The 12,005-nt window shown below is 50.9% G+C and overlaps 2 protein-coding genes across 3 annotated transcripts; one reads left to right on the forward strand and one right to left on the reverse strand.

Annotated features, from left to right (window-relative positions):
* Positions 1 to 842: 842 nt before the first annotated feature.
* Positions 843 to 5,783, forward strand: ARL2BP (ARF like GTPase 2 binding protein; the record flags this gene model as incomplete). 2 transcript variants are annotated; one of them, XM_079541692.1, is made up of 6 exons in its annotated part: positions 843 to 880; positions 2,758 to 2,819; positions 3,501 to 3,607; positions 4,012 to 4,097; positions 4,982 to 5,078; positions 5,703 to 5,783. In XM_079541692.1, the coding sequence occupies 6 exons, from the start codon at positions 843 to 845 to the stop codon at positions 5,781 to 5,783; spliced, it is 471 nt and encodes a 156-aa protein (XP_079397818.1). The 2 variants fall into 2 exon arrangements, with proteins under 2 accessions (XP_079397818.1, XP_079397817.1); XM_079541691.1 differs by lacking the exon at positions 5,703 to 5,783 and adding an exon at positions 5,194 to 5,280.
* A 3,312-nt stretch (positions 5,784 to 9,095) lies between these two features.
* On the reverse strand, positions 9,096 to 11,098 carry PLLP (plasmolipin; the record flags this gene model as incomplete). Its single annotated transcript, XM_079541368.1, has 4 exons — positions 9,096 to 9,209; positions 9,285 to 9,404; positions 10,001 to 10,174; positions 10,970 to 11,098. 4 exons carry the CDS (start codon positions 11,096 to 11,098, stop codon positions 9,096 to 9,098), a joined length of 537 nt encoding a protein of 178 aa, XP_079397494.1.
* Between the last annotated feature and the right edge of the window lie 907 nt (positions 11,099 to 12,005).

Raw genomic sequence — 12,005 nt, forward strand, 5'->3', positions numbered from 1 at the left:
TTAACCGAGGTAAAACTTCCCCCAAGTGCCTGGGAATCCTGCTCAGTACCAAGTGCTGTATGAGATAGGCTCCAAGGCCCACAGAGGTGTCTGATTGAAACATAGGGGTCCAAATAACCCAGGTGCCTTTGTGGACGTGGGTCTGAGTGCATGCTGCTTCCCAAGGAGACCTGAATGCTTTAGATTACTTTGCTGGGCAGAGAGCCAGCAGCACCCGAAGGGGTTGTGTTGCAGAGGGCTGTCCTATTCATTTCACGTATGGAAAGGCTGTAGGTGGGGCTGGCTTTCTGCTGCCCTCTGCCATGGGGTGGCTGTGGGGAGCGGGTGCTCGCTGTGGGGCTCTGAGGGTGGGAAACTCAAGAAGGGGAGAGATGGAGCGTGGCACAGTCGGTCTGTTTGAAAATAAAACGTCTTGAAGAGTGTTTGCCGTTCTCTTGTGCTTCTGCGTGTGCTGGGACTTGGGGTTACGGCCTCAGAGCTGTGAGGGGGAAGCTTATGGAGAATGAGATCCCATCCGTTTACCCCTCCATCCCGGCTTGCCATGGCGGCACGCGCCATCTCCCATTGGCTCTTCCCGGTGTGTGGGCGGGACTTCTGCGGCCGCTTCCGCTCTGCGATTGGCTGCAGCCAGACCGGAAGGAAGCGTTTCCCAGGTAACGGCAGGGCCGGGGGGCGTGCGGGGCCCTGGGGGGGGGGGCGGCGCGGGGCGGTGTGTGCGCCGGGTGGGCCTGCGGTCCGTCTGGCTTAATTACTTTTCTATTAACGCCTCCCCGTGTGCGATTCCTCAGTACTTTGTCCCACGAGAAGGAAGAGCGCAGCTAGCTGCGTGTTGTGCAGGAGGGATGGAGAGCTCGGAGGAGGAGAACTTCGGTGTAGCCGTGTAAGTGTGCTGCGTTCTGCGTCGGGTCCGACGTCAGCTATTTCCTGCTTAACGTACCTTACTAGGAATTTAATGCGAGAGTGAATGTATGCCGTGCTGCTTAGTAGATGCTGCCCTTCGGGACGACAAGGGCGCAGAGCAGCGCAGAGCCCTGGGAAGGAGGAGGAGCATGCGTTCAGAGTTGAGATGAAGTCCAAACTCCGTGCGCTGAGCCGGACAGCCCTGCAGTGACAGCGTGAGGGGGAATGGCTTTGAACTGAAAGAGTGGGGTCTCAGAGGGCTTGTCACTGTGAGGGCAGTGAGCCCCTGCGAGCTGAGGGTGCCTCACTGGAGGTGCTCAGGGCCGGGCTGTGTGGAGCCCCGGGCAGCCTGATCCATCAGAGATGTGCCTGCTGACAGTACGGCTTGGGACTGGATGGGCTTTAAGATCCCTCCCAGCCCAAACATTGTTTCCATGACCTAACCGAATTTTACACAGGTGGATGTTAAGGCTCACCCTATTCTCCCTGCCGTGCTCCTCATCTGAAGCTTGTGGCCGAAGGGGATGTGTGGCTGTGCCTCTCTCCATCATTTGTTTGTCTTGCCCCAAGGGTACACGGGCCTTGGGCTGCTACAGCAGCACAGGTTGTGCTGGCCTTGGTGTGCTTAAACGACGGGCTGCTTTGTGAGCGTGTGTTTGCTGAGATGTGCAGGTATAGGTGTGGTTAGAGAAACTCAATGGATGCTGGTTGGGAACAGCTACAGTCGGGTGGTGTGCTTCACAAGCTGAAACTGGCTTAAATTAATAGAATAAGCTGTGAAATATAAGCTGGAAAAGCCTCTAAAAACTGTGGTGGTGTTCACTGAGAGAGAGAGAAAAAAGAAAAGCAAATTATCCATAGCAAGGTCGTCTTGCATAGAAGTGCAAAATGAGAAGCCCTGTTGCTTGAAATCAGACAGGCGTGGAGGAACGCAGAGCTGCTGCTGCCCTGTGGGAGCTCCTCTGCTGGCTGAGCTGTGCCCTCTGGTGGAAATGTGTGCTTTCTGCTCTGCTGGGCTTCCCGCACCTCCTCTTCTGAGCTTTAACACATCACGGATGTTGCTGGAACATGGCCTGGTGATCAGGTGCATTCTTTATTCAAATATCTTTACGTTTTTTCTGGTCAGGATGAGCCCTATGGCCAGACAGTTCAACTGCTCTTAGTTGAATTCTGGTGCTCTGCTGTCTGAAAGCAGCACAGTCTGAGGGAGAGTTCTGCTCTGCTTCTAACTGATGTGTCTGAACAAGAGCCATAAAATGAGCAGGGTTCTGAAATGTTGCTGCTAAAGGTTCCTTCTCTGGATGTGTTCAGATCATTAATGATGCTTAACATCTGCTTGCTGCTTATGAGGCTCATTACCTTATGAAGCTCTGCCCTTTGCGTGCAGCATGCACAAGAAAAAGCATTTAAGTTTCTTTAGTGAAATAATACATGTATTTATTAAGAAGGCCAAGTACTGCAAAACAGCATCTAAAGTTCTGTGGTCACCACGTTGAGTTATCCAGGAAATAAATGTGGTAGAAGCCTGGATTTACGGCATGGAAAATGCTTAATTTGGTGTTATGGTTGTACTCTTCTCGTTCTTTTTGCATCTGGACTGGAATTGTGTAACATTAACGCCAGTAAAACAACTTTTTAGTTAGGAAAACATTACAAATGCCTAATGAAAATCCCACACAGCAGTCTCATGATCGGTCTCGTGGAGTATTTCCTAGGTTGGCACTAGGAAATTGTGTTTGCTTCGCTTTACTGGGCTTTCCCTGCACTTGGCCTTTCCTTAACACTTCTTAATTGTAAAGTTTATTTCTCCCATAGTTGCAACGTGTATTTATGCAATACCATCTTTTCTGCTTTCAGCTCCTCCCCATCTGATGCAGAGTTTGATGCCATCGTTGGGTACCTGGAGGATATCATCATGGGTAAGCTCAGCAAGCAGACAAGATGGGTGCTAAAAATGCTGCACGCACACAGCCAGTCTACCCTCTGCCTGCTCATGGAAGCTCTTTCCTCTCTTTCCTTTCTTCTCATCATTGCTGCAGTAAAAAAGTGTACAGGAAAGCCTTTTGTGTGCTGTTTGTACAACAGCAGCCTGCGATGTGGCAGAACCTGTTGGTGGTAAGAGTGTTCAGCGAAGCCAGTCCTGTACTGTGTGAGCAGAGACAATCATCAGCTCTCACCTTAACCAAGAGGTGTGCAGCCTGCCTGTTGTGTTGAGTTTGGTGCTAATTTGCTTTATTCATTTCCACAAGTGGGAAAAAAAGCCTTCAGTAGCTGGCAGTCCTGCTGGTACTTTTGAATTTGAGAAGCTGTAGGAAGACAATTGACTTTAAATTCCACCCTGAGGTCAGAGCTGCTGCCTAAAAGCAGCCTGTGCTGCTGCCACGGGCGATGGGCTCCCTCAGCTGGAGCTGCTCCCTCTGTACTCTCACAGATGGGCCAGGATCTGGCCCAGCAGCAGCTGTGCTCCTGGTGTGACTGCCTGCACGTGTGCCACGCGGGTGGCTGCCACAGGAGAGCAGAGGACTGGTGACAGTGGGGTTTCTGTTGTGAAAAGAATGACTCAACCCCCAACTAGATGATGCGTTTTTGTTGTGGTCCAGATGATGACTTCCAGTCCATACAGAGGAGTTTTATGGAGAAGCACTACCAGGAGTTCGATGAGTCAGAAGAAAACAAGCTCATCTACACTTCTATATTTAATGAATACGTAAGATGCTTTTTCTTATCCCTCACATGAATTGCTTTTTTTATTTTCCTAAGGCCAAAGTCAGGTCTTGCGTTCTCCCTTTTGTAGCATGCTGGCTTCACGTAGAGCAAAGGCAGTGTGATGCCTGCTGCCTCTTTGTGGAGCACAGCTGTGCTCTGTGAGCAAGAGGGGGATTATCTGGAGCCACGGGTTCCTTTCTGTTTGTTTCACCTGAAAGCTTACACGGTGTTCAGCTGTTTAACTTCTAACAGAAATCCAGCCTGTGTGTTGTGTGCATGACAAAGCAAAGTGAGGAAGACTGGTTTCAAATTTGCATGTGAAGATCATTAAGATGCTGCGGGGTGGAGAGGATTCCTGATTGTGTTGGTTTTGATTGATTGGCCTTTGTTTGTTTCTCTTTTAAGATCTCTTTAATAGAGAAATACATTGAAGAAAAACTGCTCGATCGGATTCCTGGTTTTAACATGACTGCTTTCACAATGTCTTTGCAGTGAGTCTTCTGCTTTGCTTTTGTTGAGGGGGAGGGAGGGTTGTGTGTGTCTCAATCTTTCTATCTAGATTTGAATTCAGGTGTTCACAGCTCTCCCTTGAGAAAGAAGCTCCCCCTTAAGGATCATAATAGTAGTAGTAGTGCTCTGCTACTCTGAATTCCTGCAGTATTGGCTGAAATATGTTTTAGAATCATCTGCTGGTAAACACAAACAACAAGCAAACCCACAACCACTTCTACTCCAAGTTTCTTTTGCTTTGAACCTGTTTAAAACCGGACTTTCACATTCTCCACCTTTCTGATGTGTTTTTGTTTTGCTTGGTGACTCTGGGGGCTGCACCCTTTAATCTTAGCAGGGCTGCTCTGGGATCTAAACTGAGCTCTAGAGGTCTGGGTCCAGAAAGCTTTGAACTGCCACTCAGTAGCATCTCCCAGACTAACAGCAATAAGGGTTTTGTGTTACCTGTGCAGGTATGGGCCATCTAGTGAAGGCTAATTAAAGTGAACAGCTCCATTAATAGGACATAGGACATAGGAAATAGGACAATAGGAAAGGACAACTTGGAGTATTTCTCTACTGTAGAATAACTGGAATAAATGCTGATTGGATATGAGTTCTTTTGACTTACACATCAGTCCTTGGAAATCAGACAAAGAAACTGATACTCTTAAAGCTTGTGTTTAGATAAATGGTAATATTTTAATGTGTGTATTATAACGATTGGAAATGCTGCAAGGTAATATTTGTCTAAAATGGTGCTTTATGAGAGGCCTGCAATGTTCTTGTTGAAGTTCTGTTGGTGTCCTGGTGCCATTTTTTGACCTCACATTTTAAAATAAGAATTGAACGCATGGTTTTCTCATTCCTCATCTTCTCTCCATAGGCAGCACAAAGACGAAATGGCAGGTGATATATTTGATATGCTCCTCACATTTACTGACTTCCTGGCTTTCAAGGAAATGTTCTTGGATTACAGAGCTGTAAGTGTGTCACTTTGGTTATTTTCATTGGCATGATGGCTGTTATTTCTGCACAGCTCTGCCTGAGAGCAACAAAGGCAGCGTCACCGCGGTGGGTAACAGCGTTCATTCACAGGTTATACAGGCCCAAAAGGAAAAGAACTTAATTGAGAGGCTGTTTGAACTCAAACTGCACCCCTGTAACTTCCTGGGGACAGGGTGAGGAGGCAGTGTGTGTCTCAGCAGCAGGAATAGTTTCAGCTGGGGGTTCCACTCTGGAGACAAAAGGTGAACCCACAGGAGCCATGTATCACCAGTTCCCACAGCACTGCCTGGGTGCAGGAGGCTGCTGTGAGCTGGGTGTGCAGCTGGCAGTGACACGCAGGTACTAAATCCAGCTTCTGCACAACCTCTTGCTGAGGTTTGGTTGTGAAGAGGAGGAAACAGATTGAAAAAAGAGAGAATAAATGCTCTGCTAAGGATTTTTTCAAGTCTCGCAGCAAGCTGAGTGCTCAGATGCTCAGGTAATGTGTAGTTTTATATTGGTTTGACAAACAGAATATGAATTTCATCTCTTGAACTCAAAAGGTTGTGTATTTCAAAGCAGCATTGAGTTAAGGATGTCTTCTTTTCTGACATTTCTAGGAAAAAGAAGGTCGAAGTCTGGATTTAAGTGGTGGATTAGTGGTGACATCACTAAACAAATCATCCATCTCCTCCTCCTAGAACAGTTGGTGCACTGCTACAGCTTGCATTGGGACATTAAAACACAAAAGGTCACGAGAATCAAGGTGCTTTTATGTGATGAAAACTCTCTCAGACTGTGCCTTCAGATGCCTGAAACTTGCTGGTATTCAGTGGCCACAGAAGAAGAGAACTGTAGTCCTCCTGGAGTAATTGTATTTTAAATACACAGTATTTGCACACCATTCTAACTGTTACAAAGAAACTCAGCGTGCTGAGAAGACGATAAATAGAGCTGTATGTGTTTTTTTGCGGGGTTGGCTTCTCAGCCATCATCCCAAGAGGCAGAACTCTAAAGAATCAAGAAGGCAGTGCAAAAAGAAAGTGTCTGTCCAGCTCTTGGGCAGGTGTGAATACATACATGCCTTTTTTAATCTTTAATCTGATGTTACAGCTTTGTTACAGAAGTGTATGTTTCCATATGTAGATGTTTTAGCCCCAGGCTGCCTGTGTGCTGGGTGAGGGTTGCTGTGTTAGCGTGCAGATCTGTCTGCTCCTTGGCTTAAGTCAGTCTCATCCTTAAGGTGCAAAGTTCTGATTGGCTTTGCTTCAGCCCCCAGCTGTTCTACACTGAGGAAATAACTGTGACAAATCCAAAGCTGGCCTATCTGTGCAGTTTGTTTCTGTTTGGCAGTGGCACAGCTGTAAGCTTGAGGGTATGTTGGGCACGGACCTGTTCACCATCTGTCATTGGCTGCTCTAAATAGCATGCTGTTTAAAATGTGTGTTTCCTTTAGCTGTTGGTGAAGTGAGTGCTGGTAGTGGGGCCGTAGCCATAAGCCTGCCACCAAACCCCAGCTGCTTCTGCCTTGACAGTTGCAATTAAAATGTATTTGGAGCCATAGTGACCCTCTGCTCTTGTGCTATCAGACATGTTAATCTCCTGCTTCGTGACACGCTCAGGCAATGCATGTCTAAAAGCATGAGAGCAGACAGGAGCAGGCTGCTGGTGCTGCAGAGCACTGAGTGTTCCCTGCCAGTGCAGCAGCAGCTGTCACCCAATGAGGACCTGGGCAGGCAGTACAGCCTGCTTTGCAGAGAGAAAGCCTCCTACCAGCACAAAGATGATCCTGGCTGGCTTCTGCCAGTCATCTCAGCAGTGCTAGGGTTTGATTGCTGAAGTGGTTTATTTGAGCAGCAGAGAGGAGACTGAGCTGTGCAGGCTGCTCCCTCAAGCATGGTCAGCATGCAGGGCTGGGAGGCAAGCGGGGCAATGCCCTGAGGTGGCTGTTATCAGAGGAAAAAAATGAGGCCGTTGGGTAGCAGCTCTGATCCAAACCAGATGCAGCTACGTGCCCTTCTGAATCCTGAGGTTAAAATTGGAGGTATCAAGACCTCGGGCTGCCATTCGTACGTGGACAGGAGCTCTTTGGTTAACTCCTTCCTTCAGACTTTTTAAGGTTTTATCAATTTTAAAAGAAACCCCATTGACATGTTTTAATTGTGAATTGTTGAGCTGAATTAATTCTTAACTAAACCCCAAATTTCCCTTTTTAATTTTAACTGGAGCAAAATCCTTATTCTCCTGTTGCAGTTGCTCTGGATAATTATGTGAAGTAACAGCAGTGCAAGTGGATACCCGGACAGTGACGTCCCAGAGGGGAGGTGGTTCTGTTTTAAGCACAGCCTATTGTAATTTCAGAGTCCAGATGGAGCACACGGTGTTGAGTGAATTCATATTTGGATGGGGCTTATATCTCAGTTTCCTGTGTACCAAAGTCACCGTTTCACAGAGGCGTGGTTCCTCACTTCTTGCTGTTGATAGATCTGTGCTGTTCTGCTTGCTTAACTCACAAATTCTCTGTTGAGTGTTTTCAGATGAATTTATTTTGTAAAATAATTCAAATAGCGTGTTGACTAGATGCATTAGTTTGGCTGTGAGGTGGGGATGTGGTTGACCTCTGTGTCATTCGCCTGTGAACAACATCCACGTGAGCATTCAAGCTCTTTGTAAGCACTTGGGTGTGCTGATACCAACTCACAGTGAAGTTTTGTTGTTGCTCCTTTTTCATTTCAATTTTAGACCGTGAAAATTTGCACCAAAACTCCCCTGGTTTTGAGTGGAGCTGCCCGGATCAAACCCTGCTCACTCCGTCCTGGCTGGTTTCTGTGATTTGATGTTCCTGGGATGATTTGTTTCTCTGTGACACGCTGGGACTGGGCTCCAATCGGTGCCTTTTCCACCAGGCAAAGGTCTTTTATAAGAGATTAAATTTCTATATGCGCTGGGCTGTGTGCAAGTCTGACTTCATTTCTTAAGAGTTCTAACATTGCCACCAAAATGCATTTTGAGAGGCCAATTTTCTTATGGATTTTGGGTTTTGTACGTATTTGTTGAGACTTGATGCTCCATTGTGCCTGCTTTCCTTCCACAGCATGTGCAAGTAGATCTGTTAGGGGCTGATTCCTCTCCATGAGAGCAGTGATGCAGTGGCACAGCTGCCCGGGGAGGTGGGGGAGTCACCATCCCTGGAGGTGTCCCAGAGCTGTGGGGATGTGGCACTGAGGGACGTGGGCACAGTGAGGTTGGATTTGGGGTCTGAGAGCTCTTCCTGGTTCTGTGATTCCAGTGCAGTTTGTGCAGTCCCTTTTAAATTCACACCTTTCAGTAATGTACTTAAACTTCCTGAGCCCACCTCTGGATACAAGTTGTGTTGTGCACAACTTTACCCATGCAAACAGCGTATGTGGTAAACTTACAGAGTAGCTGCCTGTGTGTAAATAGATTAAAACCAGATGAAATAGACTTACTAGCTTGTACAAGAAGGATGTCAAGGAAAACGTTGTGGTGAGTGGCTGGGCATCTGGCATTGTGGCAAATGCCCACCACATCCCGAGAGAACAAAAGCTGGATTTGTTGACAGCAGCAGTGGTGGAACAGACAGACTTGAATGTTGGATTTAGGAAGATATTTATTGAAAGCATAAAACTGTGCTTTGACTTTTTTATTTTGAAGATCAGCGTGATAACAGTTTAGACTTCTTTCTTGGCCTAGCCTTCATCTTCCAGCTCTGCCCCTGTGGACAGAAGTTAATTGCAATTATTTACACCGCATCTGTGCGTGACCACAGGCAGCCACGCGGGCTTGGTTTAGTGAATGTTAGTACTGGAGTGCAGCCAACGGGGCGAGCCTCCTCGGTACAGGTGTTCCAGCGAGCAGCTGGCTCCTGTGCACCGTGCGAGGACCAGCAGGAGCTTCGACCTCGGTGAGCCCTCAGCATCTCGCGGTCACCCGAGAGCAGAGCGCCGACGGGCGGGACTGCAGCACCACGGACAGCGGCCACGATGGCGGCCTCACGCCTGGCTGGCCGCCTGGCTGCTGGCCGCGTTGCTGCCCGGTCCTTTCCAGGCACGGAAGCTGAAGAAGGTGCTCGCCCCGTAGGTGAGCATGACGAGGCCGGCGAAGAACTGGAAGAGGAGCGGAGTGCAGCGTGAGCCCTCGGTCCCAGAAGCTCAGCCACGGCCCCACGCGCCCGTACTTACGGAGGCGGCGGCTCTCCTGTTGTAATCCCACTGGCGCCACGAGGTGGGACGCACGGCTGCTGAGCACGTGACGAAGGCGGCGATGTACAGAACGGTTGCCACTGCGTTGAAGATCATCAGCTGGAGAGGGCAAAGAGGAGGTGAGGAGATCTGGGCTGTGCTTTGCACCCAGCAGCCCACCTCTTGGGGCGGTTGCGTAGGGCTCTTCCAAAAGCAAAAGACTTGAGCGCCACCCTGGTTGGTTCAGGGCTGTCCCCAGGTATGAGTGCACTCTACCATAGGCAAAGACAAGGATGTGCAGAAAGCTGACAAACCAGGGAAGTGGTTGAATCACCATCCATGGAGGTGTTCAAGAAGTGTGGAGATGTCGCACTGAGGGACATGGTCAGTGGGCACAGTGGGGGTGGGTAGGAGTTGGACCGGGGGATGTGAGAGCTCTTTTCTCATCGGTTGTGCTCATTTTCAAGTTTCTATTACTAGGGAGCTTCAAAGGCATGTGCTCACACATTTTGGTACAAGAGCTGATCCACATGGAGGTTCCCCACCTGGTGTCACAGCATGGTGCCACCTGGTGCTACTGATGCACGGGGGTGGAGATGGGCTTCTGGTTCTCCAGTCACCTAGCTGGACTGACCCCATATTCCTTCCCTTTTCCTAGGAGAACCACAGGAAAAGGGCCCAGCCCCTCACCCTGGGAGCAAACCCAGCATACGTACCATGAGGGGCCAGGGGACCATGTAGAACTTCATGGGGAGCTGCAGGAGGTACATCACAAAGAGCAGGACCGTCGCTACCCAGAGGAAGATGGACACAAACAGCACCCAGCCATACGCTGCGTGGAGGTGGTAGGTGGTGTCAGCAAGGAGAGCCCACACCAGGAGGCCAAGCACCTGCAGGATGGGCAGGGGGAGGTCTAAATCTCCCCTCTTGTAGCCTGAAACCCCTTCCCCTTGTTCCCATTGCAACAGACCCTGCTAAAAGAGTCTGTGCCCTTCTTTTTTATGGCCACCCTTTTAGATACCGAAAGGCTGCTCAGGACTCCCCAGAGCCTTCTCTCTATGCTGCACAGCCCCAGCTCTCAGCCTGCCCTTACAGAGTAGAATCTCCATCCCTCAGGTCATTTTTGTGCCCCTTCTCTGGAAGTGCTCCAACAGATCCACATCTCTCCTTCACTGAGGACTCCACAGCTGGCCGCAGTATTCCGGGGAGGTCTCACCAACCCCATCCTCATCCTGGCGCCGCTGGGGCTGCACCCACAGCTCTCCCATGAGCTCAGCCAGGAGGAGCTGTGATGTCTGCGCCCTTCATTGTCGTGCAGGGGACATAGTGGCTTTTGTCCTGCTGCACGCATGCTCCTGCTGCTCAGCTGCTGTTGTTTCAGTCCAGACAATACCATCTTGTCTTTTGCATCTATTTTTAACCCTCGTTTGGGAGAAATGGGGATAGGGAAAGCCCCGCTGTGCAGTGGCAGCAGGAGACATTAGAGCAGGAGCCCCTGGAGAGGAGCACTTGGGAGCAGTCCTGCTATCAGCTCCATCCCTTTCCCGCCTCCACCCCTCGCACTGCCCTCCTCTTGTCCCAGCCTTCCATGGGAGCCTAAATGTGGAGCAGAGAGCCACGCTGGTGCTGCTGCAAGGATGTCACAACCCCATCAGCGTCCCGCTCCCCTTCACCCCGTTACTCACAGCCTGGGCGCCCATCAGTCCCCCGAGCGGCGAGCACAGGAACGCTTCGTCGAGGCGTGGGGAGGGCAGAGTGGCGGGGGCTCCCGTGGAGCTGCTCCGCGTCCCCGCGGATCCGGGCAGCCCCGCCATGCCACGAGCGCTCGGCTCGGGCCGCCCTCAGCGCTACCGGCGGGGCTGTCCACGGGGAAGCTCCCCCCGCAGTCCGGTCCGCCCCGTCGGGGCGGCGCCGCGTCGCATAGATACGTCAAGAGAGTGAATGGCGGCGGCTCGGCCGGCGGGTCAGGATGGCCGAGCGGTCTAAGGCGCTGCGTTCAGGTCGCAGTCTCCCCTGGAGGCGTGGGTTCGAATCCCACTTCTGACAACGTTCCCTTTTGCGGCGGGCGGCTCCCGCCTGCTCTTTTAGCGCCGCTGCGGGAGAGACGCGGGAAACGCGCAGAGAAACAACGCGATAAAAACGCGAGGGGCCCAGCGCAAAACGTTATCACTTGTCAGAAGTGGGATTCGAACCCACGCCTCCAGGGGAGACTGCGACCTGAACGCAGCGCCTTAGACCGCTCGGCCATCCTGACAGCGTTGTACGCGGGCCCCACGTGGCGCTACACAACGCAGAGCCGCGCGCACTGCGCATGCGTACATGCCTGCTGTCCCTGCTTTGTCCCCGCGTCACACTGGCGCCAGGCTCGAGTTGGGTTTCGTGTCGGAACCCGGTGAGCGCCCAGGGGACGCCTCGCATCCGCTGCTGGCAGCGGCCTTTGCTCCCAGGGGGTGGCCGGGGGCTGCTGGCCCCGCTGCCTGCACGAAGCAGGGAGCCTTACAGAGCGGTTCGCTGCTGCTGGTAGCGGTGGTTCGCCTCTGCTTGAGCACTCGATTGCCTGTCCCATCTGTCCCGGGTTGGGATCAGGGTGCAGCGTCCCAGGATGGGGAGCACGGCGCAGGACGAGATATTGCAGCCCAGCTCAGCAGGAAGCAGCACGGACAAGGCAGCTCTGGCAGCAGGCTGTTCTGGTACAAAGGTAGAAGCAAGAATGCTGCTGGT

This window comes from Tetrao urogallus, assembly GCF_951394365.1.
Source record: "Tetrao urogallus genome assembly, chromosome: 12".
Classification (NCBI taxonomy): Eukaryota; Metazoa; Chordata; class Aves; order Galliformes; family Phasianidae; genus Tetrao; species Tetrao urogallus.